The sequence below is a fragment of the Camelus bactrianus genome, chromosome 11 (genome assembly GCF_048773025.1).
Source record: "Camelus bactrianus isolate YW-2024 breed Bactrian camel chromosome 11, ASM4877302v1, whole genome shotgun sequence".
Lineage (NCBI taxonomy): Eukaryota > Metazoa > Chordata > Mammalia > Artiodactyla > Camelidae > Camelus > Camelus bactrianus.
The window spans coordinates 32,666,212-32,683,443 of NC_133549.1; the positions used below are offsets into that span (position 1 = coordinate 32,666,212).

A 17,232-nucleotide genomic window follows, 5' to 3' on the forward strand; every position below is an offset into this window, starting at 1 on the left:
TTCTGCCTTTAGGAAAAGGCACTCGGCCACTGTTCGCAAAATTATATAACAAGGCCATTCCCAATCCCCACCTCCCTCATACCTAATAAAATCTGCATTCTTATGAATCCCCCAAAAAGACAGCTCACACCTATACAGGTAAACCCAGACTGCTCGCGTGCACCCTCCCAGGAGAGCCTGGCGGAGATGCAAACTTCCCGATGAGCAGCGTTCACACGAAGCACACTTAGGTGTACACACACACACACACACACACACACTCTCACAGGACTGCGCCAGGCAGAATCACCGCGCGCTTAGGCCCCACACGCCATGCTTGGACACAAAAACACGTCGGTGGGCACAACTTCTACTCTCAGATCCACGCGGTGTTCCAGGACACCGACCCCTCAGGCCCCGGGGCCCTCGCCGTAGCCCGCCAGCAACTGGCCGGCTCGCGGCTGTGCACGTCACTCCCGGCGCCCGTTGCGTCATCAGGGCGCGACGCGCAGCAGCTCCGGCGGAGACTTGAAGTGCGGGCAGCTGCAGAGCTGAAGCCGGAGGAGCCGCGGGTGTGAGCGGCGAGGGCGGGAGCGGGCTGCGCGAGGCTGCTCGTGCCGGGAGCGCCGGGACAGGTGCGTGGTCGCCCTCTCGGCCGGACCCGGCGCGACTTCCGCCAGCTGTCGGGCGGTCTGCTCCCCCCGCCCCGGTCCCCTCCCTCGAGCTCCAAGGTTCTACCTGAGAGATGGGCCCGGCTCGTGCGGGCAGAGGGATCGGGCTTGTTCTCTGCCTGGGCGACCGGGCTGCGGCCGGGCTTCCCCTGGGCGGACGGGAAGTTCCTGTGGGCTCAGAATCCTGCGCACCCGAGGGGGACGTGTGGGCATTGGCTTTGGCGTTGAGGCAGCAGGGGTGCTCAGAGAGCAGCTGGTGCTGGAGACAATCCGATGACAGATGACCATTGATTGGATTGAGCACTCACTGTGTTTCAGACACTGTGCCAGGCGCCTTACATGTATTATCCCGTCCTCCCAGAAACCCAGGAGGTAAGAGTTAGCATATCATGCCCATTTTCCAGATGGGGAAACCAAAGCGAAGAAGTTAACCAACTTGTGCAAAGTCACATAGATGGTAAGCAGTGGGGGATTCGAACTCAGATATGCTTGGCTTCAGAACTGGCTCTCTTGCCTTTGTGACTCCTATGGGCCCATAGCCTGGAGCCTCCAGGATTTTTTTTTTTTTAAACTTCTTGACCTTGGACAAACGTGGGGAGGGAGCAGCGAAGCGTGGGCTTCAGTTTGCGCCAAGACTCTTCCCCTCCTGTCCTCCCGCCATCACTGGGGCCAGCCCGGTCTTCATTTTCCCCGGCAGCAACGGGCTCCCCTTGTTGTAGCCACATTCTGCACCTGAAACTAATAGCTGAGTTTTTTAGTACAAGCTTTCATGCCAGGTACGTTGCTTTACGATTCTCTCCCCTCGCCTATTATGTTAGATGGTTACTTACGTAAAATTGTAAGGATGTATATAGTTATGCTGAGAATAACAGTTACCGCAGTAAACCCATATGGGGATAGTAAAGAAATCAGGATCTGCCTTCCAGGGAACAGTGTTGACCTGGATATGACCTTTCAAGATTTTAAAGGACTAATTTAAGGCCGAGTGAGAAATAGCCAAAAGAGAAAATAACTTGAGAATTATGTTAGAAGATTCTTATATTTTAGGTTAATAGCTATTTTCTTTAGTGAACATTTTTTCTTAGGGTAGGAAGAGGCTTATTGAAAAGATATGAAAACTTATAAATCAGATATTTCTGAACAGCGCACTTTTGTTTTAGAACTTCGTGAATGTATTAAAAGTGCAAATATCATTTCATTTAAGGCAGCACAAGAAAATTAAGAGCTTAACTCAGTTTAAGTGGGGAAGTTTAGAGGTGCCGTCATTGCCTTTACCCATGTTACATTGCATAGTATATATGACCCAAAATTCCCAGCACATTTTTCAAAATTATCTGCTTGTGTGCATACATGTAACTTATATTTAATAAATGTGTGTCTTCATCCTCCTAAGAACTATGCAATTATTCGGACAGGTGAAATAATTCTTTGTCATGTATCTGAAATAAGCTGTTATTTACTCTTGCAAATTCGTAGCTGTTTGGTTCAGGAAACATAAAGAAACAAATGTTTATTTATTTATTTTAAATCAAGATAGCTTGAATTCATATATACACACCAAAGTTTGTTTTCACACTTTGACTAAACATGGTGGACATCCTCTTGTAGTTCATTTGACATCCTATTATGGGGCAAAATAACATAGAAATTAGAATTTTGAGTTCTAGTACTTACTCTCTGGATCCCTCATTAACATAAATGGAATTTATTTTTTATAGCGCATGATCTGGGAGGTACACTTTGTGACATGGATGAATCTGCACTGACCCTTGGCACGATAGATGTTTCTTATTTGCCAAGTTCCTCTGAATACAGTATTGGTCGATGCAAGCATGTAAATGAGGAATGGGTAAGTTTGAGATATGAGTTAAAAGCCTTCAGCCTAAAGATGTTCGTGTCAATGTTGTTTATGAAGGTGGAAACACTGGAAGCAATAAATTCAAATAGAGGTTAAAATAGCTACAGAAGCTGCCTCCAGGTATTAGAAGGTATGTTTATTCGGCCTAATATTTAAAAATTCTGATGATGTTACACTATTGGAAAGATTGTGGGTAGGAAACTTGTACAGATTATGTTAAAAAGCAAAACGCTTTTGCGTAGAAAAAAAACTCTATTAGTTGTTTTGGCTGATGTTATTATAAAGAGATTTCTTTCTTTCCATAATTACATTTAACAAGTGTGAATTTTGTAATGCAAATCAACTTTACTTCAGAAATTAAAAATGGGAAATTTTAGTATGAATCCCAATCCAAAGGCCATGCATTTTTTTGTGGTTTTGTTTTCCATATGCAATATAACATGGCGTGTTTTAAATATTTCTTGAAAATTATCTGCTTTAGATAAAAATTGATGTTGAGGTTTTGGGTAGTTTTTTATGTTTCTTTTTCGTTTTTGAGAATGTTACATCAGTGAGATTGGAGTAACTGATGAACTCAAAGTTAAGAGAAAATTGTTTAGAACAGAAGAACAGAGTTTGACACTAATTGGATAATACGGCTATAATTTTAGTTCCGGCTTTTAAACTCTCTTGTTAGGATAAAGGAATGTTATATAAGTTTACCTTGTTTTTCATTTAAAGTAAAATATTTTCAGCTGCATCGTAACAACTTGCTTACTCTGTAAGGCCTTTGTAGGTCTTTTGTGGGAGTGTGTGATTTAAGAGGGAGTGAGATGAAATTATTAGTGTAGGGATCCAGGAGTCTGATTTTATTTATCTTGCTACTGTCAGAAGGCTGCCTGGCCTTTTACAACTTAGTTTTTAAACTTTGGTATGCTGCTTTGAGTGTTGCCAGCTATTACTATTCTTAGGTGCTCAACTTCTGCTTATTGTTCCAAGCTTTGTTCCAAGTGTTGTCGTGGAGGGAGTACCTTGAATGAAAATCACTCAGAAATACATGCAGACAAGAGGAAAATATGTCATAAGTTTCTCTCTTATCTGAAATAGCTTCATTTTAGAGATCAGGTAGACAAGTGTAATTCTCTTGCCATTCAGACACTATTTTTCTGTATTTATTAGGGTGAGTGTGGTTTCAGACCGACTGTCTTCAGATCTGCAACCTTAAAGTGGAAAGAAAGCCTGATGAGCCGGAAAAGGCCATTTGTGGGAAGATGTTGTTACTCCTGTACTCCCCAGAGCTGGGTAAGAATGTTGCCTCTAACACCTTTGTTGGCCTTTAATAAACAGTGAAATATATGATACAGCTTTCCAACTTTGTGTGAATTTTATTGTTGTGTAGTCTCAATGGACTTCATTCATTTGTGGAACTTAGTCCCATATTTATAAATCAAATATTCCAAGTAAAGATGTTGACTCGATTTTCTTTCCACTCATTTGTTCACCAAATATTGGTCTAATAGTTGATGCCAGCAATTTGTTTTTGTTTTTTAAATTTTAGTATGATTTTCCGGGGAGAGTAGATCTTACTTTCAGATAACTCTTCCAAAGAGTTGGTGGAAACCTTCATGTAACTTCTAGATGTTGAACTTTAGCACTCAACATTAAAATCCTAGCGAGATGAGTCAGAGAGGGAGCAAGAGCAGGACGGAATAAGAAATTAAAGCTGTGGCTTTGCCCTGCTCTCCCTCTTGCTAAGTGTCCATTGTGGGGATAGGGCATGGGGTGGAGGGGTAATCTCAGTGATGGTGAAGGATGGCCACTAAAATGTTAGGAGGAACATTTGAGAAAGAGTGTGTATGGGTTTGTTGTTTGTATTTTGGCGAAAAAACTCAAGCCATGTAGAATATTCCACATTGTAGTGTAGTATTTGAGAAGAGTCGACTGGATAAAAGGTGTGTTTCTGATGGCATTTTGCCAGAGGGATGAGTTAGCACAGGAATGTAGAATCCACTGTGGCTGTGCTCTCAGACAGTAGAGTTATCTTTTAAAAGGTATACCTGGATGCTAACCTCTCTCTGGGATGAGCCAGTTAGCAGGACGTAGAAATTCTAACATTTAAGTGCCATGTATTAACCCTGCCATTTATAAAGTTTCCTTATAACTTTTGTGGAGAGCTAACTGTGCCGTGTGAATTTTCTACTTGGAGTTAGGGGGCAGGAAGTAGAATTCTGAGTTTGATATAAAGGATTTACAAACCTGGGAGAGATTTGTGTGCTACCCAAGGAGTTTATGTTAAATATTCATGTCTGCTCAAGAATGTCCTGATATAAATATCGTTTCTCTTAAATCACAAGTGCCTTGTTGCAGAAATTTGGTAGAGGTGAAGGATCATGGAAATTTCTAGTCTAGGAGTAAGGCCAGTTCAGATTAATAGGCCAGTAGAAATAAAGATTTAAATAGAAGATCATGTGGCTTTTCTTTTTAGATCTGGCATCTCATCTAATTCTAATTTTGAATGCTTAAGAGACCAGAACAATACCTTAACTCTAAGGAGAGGGTATAGGAAATAATTTGGTGGTGGTGATGGTTTGGTTTGGGGATAGGTGAATATTATAACAGGTAGTATAACAGATAATTGTTTTTTGCCTAAATGTGGTACCTGATGGAGCTGAATTTGGTCTTAAAATCTTCCATGTTTATTTAAAATAAACATATTTTATTGAAAATAAAACTATAGAATTTTTTTGACATTTGCTACCTTTCCTCTGAAACCCTATTTTCCTTTTCTCTAAAGTGATGTCATTTAAGTATTTTTACATCTTTTGTTGAGGGTACAATGTGCTTTCTCAGCATTTACTTGTGGCAAGTTTACATTTTTGCCCATGTTGTTAAAGTTATGAACTTTCTCTTTTTAGCAGAGCTATTTCTTAATTATCATTCAAAATTACCTGTAAAGAGGGTGACCGTTAGCCTTGTTTTCTCATTAAGTCGACAGTCATTTTAGGGGAATAGAAAGACCACACTCTTTGAAGCAAGGTCTAGGATTGAATCCTAAACTTCTGCCAGCCTCAGTTTTCCTATCTATGAAATGGGGATCATATTTCTTATGTGTCAGAATTATTGGGAAATACAGTAATCTAACAATAACTGTGTGGTACTCAGCATACTATTTTTCTATTTTAGAAACACTGAAACCTCCAGTATTCCTGTCAGTGACTTAAGCTGTCTGTGACTTTAATTATTTTCTGTTGGGGGGTGGAGAGGTGGGCAGGAAAGAGGGAGGCAGTACTCACTTTACACAGTGCTGAGGATTAGTTTCGGGTTTGTGACTGTCTTTGAAGACTAAAAAGTACTTTTCAGTAAAACATTTTTTTCTTCATCTCCTAGATTTTTGAAGCAATGCCAAACTTTATGCTTGAATTATAGAAGTCCTCAAGAACTGGTAATGAGTCCTTCACCAGTAATATAGTTATATATTTATATCTATGTTTACTTTGTTTTCTGTAGGATAAATTTTTCAACTCCAGTATCCCGTCTTTGGGTTTGCGGAATGTTATTTATATCAATGAAACTCACACAAGGTAAAAAAAATTTTTTACACTTCTAATGCGTCTCAAAAGAAAAACTCTATAATAACCAATTAACACACTTCAAGATGAATCTCTTTATGTTTTTCAGAGTTAATAGAATATTAACTTCTGACATAAGAGGCTTTATCTAAAAATTGGAATCTGAGACACCTGTTACTATATCACTGCTGTAATTATGTACTAAATATTTTCATGAGAGTGTGGATATCACTTACAGCTTTCTCTAACTTATTCATATATTGATGTTGCATCTGAAATGTGCCAAAGTGTGATAAAGATTTGTCTGAGAAGAGGTGTAGGTTTGAATGTCTTATGATCTATTATTATTTAATACTTTAAAGTATGACTCTTTGAAATATGACTCTTTGAAATCTGCCTAATCTATAGAGTTTTAGAAGATTTTTTTCCTCTACTGAGCAAATGTTCTTTCACTTATGATTAGCTTAAGACTTTTCTTAGAATTCTTACTTCCAAATTCCAGACATATGGGGATGGGCTTTTGGGCATCATGAGAGAAAAGAGGCTTTGTTCTATGTGAATCTAGGTTAGAGGATAAGGAAGGAGGGTGAAAGTCTGCGAGGCAGGAGAGAAAAGGCAGCCAACCATGCTCCTAGCCCTCATAATTCTAAGAGTAAATGCCTGGAGCAGGTAAGTAGTAGGCTCAGGTGATAAGAAATACGTGAAATTCTGTGAAAAACTGATCGAAGAGGTCAGATACTAAATTTTAAGTCTTTTTGATGTTACTGCTTGTATTTTGATCATGAGATTATAAATGAGTATGACAATACTTGTATGTATGTGTTAAAATTTTTTTTAATAGAACTAAAGTCAAGGCACATGTTTTTCCAGTTCCCATGCTACACCCTGTGTCTCTTGCTCTCTTAAGTTTGAAGGCCAGAAGAGAAATTTTTTTCTCCTTTGGTTAATATGATTAAGATGCTAAGGAAAAGGATTCCATTGAGTAAGTAGTTATTTTACAGACAAACCAAGAAGTTCATGTGTTGTCCTCTGTTGGAGGCAGTTAAGGAAAAAAAAGCTTATGAAATGTACATATACTAACACACACTCTTTTTTTTTTAGCATGTGTTATACTGACTAGGCAGTATGCAACTATTCAGTGTAATGAGCCACTGTGCAGTTGAGTTGGTTATTTAGCTCTTTTATGTGTTGATGAAGCAAGAACTAAACATTTTTACACACACACACACACACACACACACACACACACATGCTGTTCTCAGTCAGTTGCAAAGGGATTTCATCAAGAGTTTGGATTTTGTACATTCCAGTAATAATTTTGAAAATGTTCACTGATGCAAGAGTTTAGAATTAAACACTTAACATACTGGGCCAAGTTTTCAGAGAAATGAGACAAAGGAAAGGAGGAAGAAAAAGAATGTCAGGAAGGAGAGAAGAAGAAACCTGTGATTCATAAACAGTTCTTCAAATTACTTTTCCTCAATCAAAGGCTTTTTGGGCCTTTTCAGAATTAATTTAGGATCAAAATTTTCCACTTTCTATATGACTGTCATTATGGAGAAAATGATAATGAGGCATTATATAATCATTACAGGTGGTTTCAAATCATTTGCATAATGAAATTTGTAGCATTCTTATTCTGAGATCCCTGTTCTTAACCTTCATCCAAATGACACATAGTTGCTGTCTGTCTCTGGTGGGAACATGTCCTATCCCTTAGATATATTGACTGTGTTAAAAACAATAACAATGACAACAACAACAACAACAACAACAAACCAGTAGGAACTTCTGGCTTCATAAGCCCAGAGTACAAATATTCAGACCACTGTCCATTTATCCTCGACTTCTCTCAACTGGTCAGCCTTGCCAATTTGAGATGTCAGCGAACACCTTAGAAAAACTACTGTAACAACAAGAACTAATTAGCCCTTCACAGTAGGAAGAGACTTCCAAATAATTTTTCATAGTCCATAGCTGTGTGCCTTATGTATAGCACTCAACATACTTTTTTTTATGGTATTAATAAAACGGTTTTCTTTCATTTTTATATTTGGATAATTAATTTGCAAAGTAACACTATTCAAGCATTAATGCACAAATTATAAGTTTCAATTTTACCTGAGAGTACATGAAAGAAATGAGAAATAAAATTGTCTGCAAAGCATCTGGAACTACTTGCTAAGGCGAGTTTGCTGTAGGAGAACCTGAATCTCCAGAATAGATGAAGTAAGGGTTTGTTCATACAGGAGGGATACCACTGTATATTTAAGCAACTTGTTTTAGGTATTCCTAGAGTCCTTCTCTGCTAAGTCATTTTCACATTGCAGGCACCGAGGATGGCTTGCAAGACGTCTTTCTTATGTGCTTTTCATTCAAGAGCGAGATGTCCATAGAGGCATGTTTGCCACCAATGTGACTGAAAATGTACTGAACAGCAGTAGGTAAGAGCAGGGATGCTGTTGTGAAGGGGACAGGCCGGGATGGGCGGCAAGAGTGGGAGTGGAGAAGTAATTTCCTTGATTAACCTTTAGTTTCCCTGGGACTCTGTCTCAAGAGGTGTCTGTGTTTCCAAATGTTAGATGTGAAGCCCCAGGAGAAACCAAGGAAAGGCAAGAGAACAGACAGTTTTGATGAGCAGTGCCTTGTGGGAATAGCAGTCTTTTCTATGCATTAATAATTGAATGGGCTTCTAATATATGAAAGGCAAGTTGGAGTTCAGAGATGCATATGTTTCTAGAGTTCTCTGTTAAGTTTTCTGTAGTAGGAATATTTGGGGGTGTTTCCTATTTTATAGCCAGAAGAGAGGCAAGTTTGATATTTCTGTCAAACAATTATTAAGCACCTAGGCACAAATTCTTGTATTAGAAAGTCATTATTAGAAATTTTAGGAGAATAAGACATTATCCTTGCCCTCAGAGGATCTTGCTTACAAATGAGAGAGGCTGACCTGAATTCAGATGGAGTGGGGAGATAAATTATGATGAAGTTAAGCCTTTAGACTGTGGCAGTTTGGGTGAAGGTCAGTCTCTCTTCCACCTCATTGTTGTGGCCTGTGTTAGGCATCTTCCTGATTAGGGATGGGGATTTGGTGAGCTGGAGACTAGAGTGGATTGAAAGAGGCTTAGAAATGCAGGCCCAATGGTGTGGTTGTTAAGGACTGAATGGTAGTGGCACATAGTAGGTACTCAATAAATAGTTACTGAATGAACGAGTGAATAGTTGGTAATGTAGATATAATAATTACATGAATCACTTGTGAAAACATTCCTGGCTGTATTGAAATAAATGCTACTCAAGGAATAGGCTTAGGGATGGTGTGTCAAGTGTCCTGTGGAATTAGTGTTTTTGTATTAATGAATGATGGGGCTCTGGAGTTTTGCTGTACACTAGTCTAAAATCAGCAACAGTGGGAGAAAACACAATTATTTGGAACTCCCTTGGTTTATTGTATATTCTGTTTTCTAGATAAAACCCCTGAAGTATGTTTCATTCCATTCAGATATTTTGACTAGTAACTAGGATGTTAGAAGCGATTTAAGGAGGTTTAAACCTCATGCATTCTTCCCTAAGTCATGTGGAATATTTATAAGACTGGATTAAATCTTCCCTTTTACCTCACTGCTTACTGGTCTGTGCTATTTAAATCTTGAGCTGGGCCTTTTTAAAATTACTGGTTTGATTTGGAAACCACTTATAAATTTTTATGTCCTTCTTTGATCTCTCCTAGAGAGTTTTACAAATAGTTCCACTAATAGAGCCACAATGTGAATGAATAATAAGTTTGGTCTTCAGAAGAAAAATCACACATTTCTTTGGCAGTGGGCTTTGGATACCTCTGAATTAATATGCCTAAAGGGATTGATACTCTTCCTTTTTTTCCTTTCTGCCGGAGTGTAACTATATCCCTTACAGCATAACTGGAACATTCAAATTCACTAGTTGTTGCCCAGTGAATTTGAATTAAGTTCTCAAGTCTGTCTTCTAGCTTCCTCAGAGAGTAACTAATTCAGGAATATAATATCCTTAGTATTTAATAGACAGCCAGAGAAAGCACTTCTAAATTGAGCTTATTCTCTTGTGTTATCACATTTAAAAGAGAAAGTATATTTATTTTGTGATTTATACCTGTGGTTTAGAAACTAATACAGAATGTAGCATAGAACCAGTTACATTGTCTTTCTTTCCATTTGCAAATCAGAGTACAAGAGGCTATTGGAGAAGTGGCTGCTGAATTAAACCCTGATGGGTCCGCTCAGCAGCAATCAAAAGCCGTCAACAAAGTGAGAAAGAGAGCCAGAAAGATCCTGCAGGAAATGGTTGCCACCATCTCACCCTCAATGATCAGGTATTAAAAGACAACGCAAAAAACTTTCAACAAGAGCCATCCTGTTGTGACAGTCAGGACTGAACCATTGGACTTCCCTTTCCCAGAGCAATGCTTTTGGTCCAAAAGAGGTTTTAACATATTCTGATGTTAAAACTAACTCCTTTTTATATTCTTATTTAACTTTCCTGGAAGTAGCACTTGGGAGGCTTCAGGGTGCCTTAAATGCTCTGTTAACTGTTAGCAGTCATTGTTATTACTGCTGACATCTCTCTAGACTAGTTGTGAGATTTCACTTGCTCATGCCTTTTTTTTTTTTCTTTCAGTTTTATTGAGATATAATTGACATACAGCACTGCATCAGTTTAAGGTGTGTAGGCTTAAGGTGTATAGCATGTGGTTTGACTTACAGACATCATGAAATGATGACCACAGTAAGCTTAGTGAACATTCATCATCTCATGTAGATACAAAATTAAAGATACAGAATTAAATTTTTTTTCCCTTGTGATGAGAACTCTTAGAAGTTACACTCTTAACAATTTTCATATATAACATACAGCAGTGTTAATTATATTTATCATGTAGTACATTATATCCCTAGTACTTACTAATCTCATAACTGGCAGTTTGTATCTTTTGACTGCCTTCATCCAGTCCCCCCTCCGCGCATCCCCCACCTCTGGTAACTACAAATCTGATCTCTTTTTCTGAGTTTGTTTTTTAAGTGTAATTGACCTACAACACTATGTTAGTTCCCGGTACACGTATTAGTGATACGATATTTCTGTACATTTCAAAATGATCACCAATATAAGTTTAGTTATGTTCTATCAAGGTACAAAGATATTACATAATTATTGACTATATTCCCCACACTGTAAAGTTCATACTTGTGACTCATTTATTTAACAACTGGAAGTTTGTACCTCTTAATCTTCCTCACCTATTTCTTACCTCTCCACCCACCTCTCCTTTAGCAACTATGTTTGTTTTCTGTATCTGTAACTCTGTTTCTGTTATGTTTGTTCTTTTGTTTTGAATTTTAGATTCCAAATATAAGTGAAATCATATAATATTTGTCTTTCTATGTCTGACTTTTTCACTTAGCATAATACCCTCTAGGTCCATCCATGTTGTCACAAATGGCAAAATTTTGATTTTTTTTAATGGCTGAGTAATACTCAATTGTGTGTTTGTGGGTATATGTGTATACATACTACATCTGTATCCATTTATCCATTGATGAGCATTAGGTTGCTTCTATATCTTGGCAATTGGAAATAATGCTGTTATGAACATTGGGGTAAGTGTGTCTTTTCAAATTAGTATTTTTGGGTTTTTCAGATACATACCCAGGAGTAGAATTGCTAGGTCATATGTTAGTTCAATTTTTAACTTTTTGAGGAATCTCCATACTGTTTTCCATAGTGGCTGCACCAGTTTACATTCCCACCAACAGTGTACTACAGTTCCCTTTTCTCTACATTCTCCCCAACACTTGTTATTTGTTGTCTTTTTGATAGTAGCCATTCTGACAGGTGGGGGATGATATCTCATTGTGGTTTTGATTTTCATTCCCTTGATGATTTGTGATGTTGAGCACGTTTTCATGTACCTGTTGGCCATCAGTAAGTCTTCTTTGGAAAAAGAGATCTATTCAGATCCTCTGCCCTTTTAAAAATTGGATTGTTTGGTTTTTTGATGTTGAGTATTTGAATTTTTTGTGTTAACTCCTTATCAGATAAACCCTTGGCAAATATCTTCTCCCATTCAGTAGGTGACCTTTTCATTTTGTTGATAGTTTCTTTACTCTGAAAGTGTGATTTTTTTTTTATTTGATGTAGTCCCATTTGTTTGTTTTTGCTTTTGTTTCCCTTGCCTGAAGAGACAGGTCTAAAAAAATAATACTAAGACTCATATCAGATTGTGTACTGCCTATGTTTTCTTCTAGAATTTTTATGGTTTCAGATCTTAAAGTCTTTAACTCATTTTGAATTTATTTTTGTGCATGGTGTGAGAGAGTAGACCAGTTTGATTTTTTTGCATATAGCTGTGTAGTTTTCCCAGCACCATTTATCGAAGAGACGTTTTCTTTCCCATTGTATATTCTTGCCTCCATTGTCATAGATTAATTGCCCGTATAAGTGTGGGTTCATTTCTGGATTTTCAGTTCTGTCCCATTGATCTGTGTGTCTGTTTTTGTGCCAGTATATGCTGTCTTGATGATTGTAGCTTTGTAGGATAGTTTGAAATCATGGAGTGTAATACTGCACCTTTGTTCTTCTTAAGACTGTTTTGACTATTTGGGGCCTTTTGTTTCCATACAAATTTTAGAATTATTTTTTCTGGTTCTCTGAAAAATGTCATTGCTATTTTGATAGAGATTGCATTGAATCTGTAGATTGCCTTGGGTAGTATGGTCATTTTAACAGTATTAATTATTCCAGTTCATGAACACTGTATGTCTTTTTGTCTGCTTGTATCATCTTCAGTTTCTTTTCTGAGTGTCTTATAATTTTCCGAGGACAAGTGTTTCACGTGCATAGCTAGATTTACTCCTAGGTATTTTATTCTTTCTGATGCATTTGTAAATGGGATTTTTTGCTTAATTTCCCTTCTCATAGTTCATTTTTAGTGTATAGAAAGGCAACTGACTTCTGTTTATTAATTTTGTATCCTACAACTTTACCAAATTTATTGATGAGTTCTCGTAGTTTTTTTGGTGGCGTCTTTAGGATTTTCTAACTATAGTACCATGTCATCTGCAAACAGTGACATTTGCACTTCTCCCTTTCCACTTTGAATTTCTTTTCCTTGTCTGACTGCTGTGACTATGACTTTCAATACTCTGTTGAATAAAAGTGGTGAGAGAGGGCATCCTTGTCATGTTCCTGATCTTAGATAAAATACTTTTGGCTTTTCACCACTGAGTATTCTGTTAGCTGTGGTTTTGGCATATATGACCTTTCTTGTGTTTGTATTCCCTCTATATTCACTTTATTGAGAGTTCTTATCATAAATGGATGTTGAATTTTGTCAAGAGCTTTTTCTGCACCTATTGAGATGATCAAATGATTTTTATTCTTCTGTTTGTTAATGTGATGTATCACATTGCTTGATTTGCAGATGTTGAACCATCCTTGCATCCTGGTATAAATTTCACTTGATTATGGTGTATGATACTTTTAGTGTATAGTTAAATTCAATTTGCTAATATTTTGTTGAGGATTTTTGCATCTGTGTTCAGCAGTGATATTGGCCTTTGATTTTTTTTGTGTGTGTGATGTCTTTGGTTTTGGTATCAGGGTGATGCTGACTTTGTAGAATGAACAGAATGCAGAAGCATTCCTTCCTCTGCAACTTTTTGGAATGGTTTGAGAAAAATACGTGTTAACTCTTCTGTGAATGTTTGGTAGACTTCACCTGGGAAGCCATCTGATCCTGGACTTTTGTTTGTTGGGAGGTTTTTTTTTTTTTTAATTACTGATTCAATTTTATTACTGCTAATAAGTCTGTTCATATCTTCTATTTATTTTTGATTCAGTCTTGGAAAATTGTACATTTCTAGGAATTTGTCTATTTCTTCTAGGTTGTCCATTTTATTTGCATACAGTTGTTTGTAGTACTCTTATACGATCCTTTGTATTTCTGTGGTATTGGTGGTAACGTCTCCTTTTTCATTTCTAAATTTGCTTATTTGGGCCCTCTCTTTTTCTTGATGAGTCTGCACATGCCCATGTCTTAAAGGGAGTGGTTTGTATGCCGTGGAGGGATTAGTCTGCTTAGGTAAATATTTACTTGGTCATTTGCTTCTGAAGTATAAAACATGCAATTAGAGTGAAATACAGGATTTGAGTACGTAATAAATGGATGCTTCTGTAAGTAGTATATATGTAAAGTCAGGTTTTTAAGTCCACAGTTCAGATGTACACATGTACACACATGAGCTCATACGTGAAATCAATTACAGTACTTCTTATGTTGTAGGTTCAAAAGTTTAAGTAGACAAATAGCAACCATGTATGTTTATATATATATCTATATATATATAAATATGTGCATATACATTAAAATTATTTTAAACTTTCTTTCAGACTGACTGGATGGGTGCTGCTAAAACTATTCAACAGCTTCTTTTGGAATATTCAAATTCACAAGGGTCAGCTTGAGATGGTTAAAGCTGCAACTGAGGTAAGAATTTATGTGAATCTGTCATCAGTCTGTCAGATGTGAATCTGTTTTCTCCACATCTGCAGAATGATTTGGGAATTCCTTTGAAAATGTTCTCTTGTGTACTGTTGTACTTCCCACACATTTGGCAGATTTCCCCCATGTGAGATAACTATGTAGCTATGTATTTGGGGAGGATAAGTGGGGTAAAGGAAGGCCTACCAGCAAGGTTCAAGATTCCTTTTGTAAATTACCTTGCAATAACTCTGAAAATCAGGTACAACAATCCCTATTTTATAAATGAGGAAATAAAGGCACATACAGATTAAGAAATTGTCCCAAGTCATGGCCAGTAAGTCACTTTCCCAGGATTTGAAACCAAACCAAGCTTTTCTCCAAAATGTACACTCTTTTATATGATTTAGGGCTTCCTCTCAAAAGATACATAGTAGAGTCAACTTGACTTCTCACTTGCTCTTCTCCTTCCCTGACCCTTTGTTGTTGTTGTAGTTTTTTTAGCTAGATAATAATAAACTGATAAAAATTTTTACTACTGGAAAATGTTCTTAAATACTGAATCACTAATTAGCTAGTGTTTGAGTGACTTTAACCAAATATGAAGTTGCAAAGTGTGATTGTACTTTCCATTTGACGTTTAAATTTGGCATTTTTCCTTTTGCTAGATGAATCTGCCGCTTCTATTTCTACCAGTTCATAGATCACATATTGACTATCTCCTGCTCACTTTCATTCTCTTCTGCCACAACATCAAAGCACCATACATTGCTTCAGGCAATAATCTCAACCTCCCCATCTTCAGGTGAGATCAGCTTTCTTTTTTTGAATTGAAGTATAGTTGATTTACTGTGTTGTTAGTTTCTGGTTTAAAGCATAGTGATTTAGTTATACATATATATTCTTTTTCATAGTTTTTCATTATAGGTTGTTATAAGCTATTGAATATAGTTCCCTGTGCTATACAGTAGGACCTTGTTGTTTATCTAGTCTGTATATAGTTGTTTGTAACATCAACTTATTTTGAAAGTTAAGGTATGAAGATTATATTATGAATTTTTTAATTATACTTTTTGATACATGTTATTGTAATGAGGACGTTAGCTTTTAATTTTTTTTGTAAAAGTAATGCACATTTATTTTGGAAAATCTGGAAAGTACAAAAAGGCATTGAGATTATCATTATTTCTGTGCTTTCTATAGGATATTTGGTGAACTGTGAATACCTAAACCTTATGAGCAGTGTTTATCAAGTGGATGAAAGGCAATTAGAAAGACAAGATAGCAAATTACTGTATCTGGCCTGGCAATAGGGAGGGCAGGTCAGGGTGGTTGTGGGTGGGTGGTGATGGTATAGAGGTAAGTAAGAATCATACCTGTTACTTTGACCTCATAATTTAGTACAGCTAGAAACATAATTACAATATAACATGAAAGATATTTTAGAGGTTTTCAGGAGAATGCGGTGCATTTCATTGAGAGGAAATAGTATGTGAAAAGGCAGAGAGATTTAAAAGCAAGCATGATGTGGTCAGGAAATAACAGATGATTCTTAGACTATGGGGTTAGAATGTAGGGTGCCCTGGGAAGGGTCAGAGGCTGGAGGTGGTGACTGCGTAGATAGTGAGAGCTAGGTCAAAACAACTTCCAAGCCAGGAGCTTGGAGAGTATCCCGTAACTGAGAAATAATATGTTCAGATTTGCATTTTGAAAGGTCCCTCTGGATTAGAGGTAGTTAGATCAATTCTGACTCTGTTGCAATAGTTCAGACAAAAGATAATGAAGGCTTAAGTAAAAAGTATAGTAGTGCTCTTGGAGAAGAGGGCGTAGGTTTGAAAAGTACTTAGCAAGTTGAATTTAATAAAACCAGGTGCTGGTCCACATGTGGTTCAACAAAGGAGGAGAGGAGGGAAGATTCAGGTAATAACACCAGGGTACTGGGTAGTAGTGGAGCTGATAACTGACAAGGGGTAGGGTTAGCTGGTTTGGGAAACTGAAGTTTCAGACTTCAAAGCACAAAACATCTCTAAGGTCAACTCTGTGAGTACAGAGCGTAAGAGGAGGAGGAATTTGGAGAGTGACTGGAAGGGAAGCATGTTGGCAGTTTGTACAGTTGGAGGGCAGCCATTACTATGCATACTGTGAGGTCTGGTCCCAGCCTTACAGTCCAAGGAGCTCTTTCCTAATCACTTGGCTCAGAGTTCTGTAGCTAACCTGGCTCACGTGAGTGTCTGAAGAGAAACCATTGACTGATTTAGTCAGCCAATACCCAGCTGTGCTTTAGATAAGAGTGAACAAGGTACATAGTCCTTGTTTTCAAAAAGCTCACAAAATATGGGGAATATGGCCAAACAGCTAGCTCTAACACAGTGTATGGCCCTACAGGGCAGATGTGCTTTTCCATGTATCAGAATATCTGTGTTTTCTCTCATGGGTACCTCTTCCCAATGATAAAGAACCTGAAAAGGTGCATTAGAAAGTCATCAGAAAGGTGCTTCAGCGTAGCCTTAGGGCTGTTCCCTCTGGGCTCTCGAGAGGCCTTGCCCCATGATAGTTTGCCTCTTCCTAACCAAAGCAGCTCACGTGCTCCTGCCCTGCAGGTTGGGTTCTCAACTTGAATCTCTTGGAAGTGCTTAGTAAATGCTGTTAATTTCTCATAAT

The 17,232-nt window shown here is 37.8% G+C and overlaps 1 protein-coding gene across 6 annotated transcripts in view; it reads left to right on the top strand.

The window, feature by feature from the left end:
- Positions 1-17,232, top strand: part of GPAM (glycerol-3-phosphate acyltransferase, mitochondrial) — a 59,795-nt gene that overhangs the window by 23,982 nt on the left and 18,581 nt on the right. Inside the window, exons 1-9 of one of the 6 annotated variants that reach the window (XM_045506518.2) lie at positions 523-614; positions 1,055-1,107; positions 2,369-2,499; positions 3,667-3,789; positions 5,995-6,068; positions 8,387-8,500; positions 10,258-10,404; positions 14,481-14,577; positions 15,240-15,376. In XM_045506518.2, coding sequence (XP_045362474.1) covers positions 2,398-2,499; positions 3,667-3,789; positions 5,995-6,068; positions 8,387-8,500; positions 10,258-10,404; positions 14,481-14,577; positions 15,240-15,376 — 794 coding nt within the window. In that variant the 5' untranslated portion in view covers positions 523-614; positions 1,055-1,107; positions 2,369-2,397. The other 5 variants (XM_010969801.3, XM_010969803.3, XM_010969800.3 and 2 more) reach the window with 5 other exon arrangements.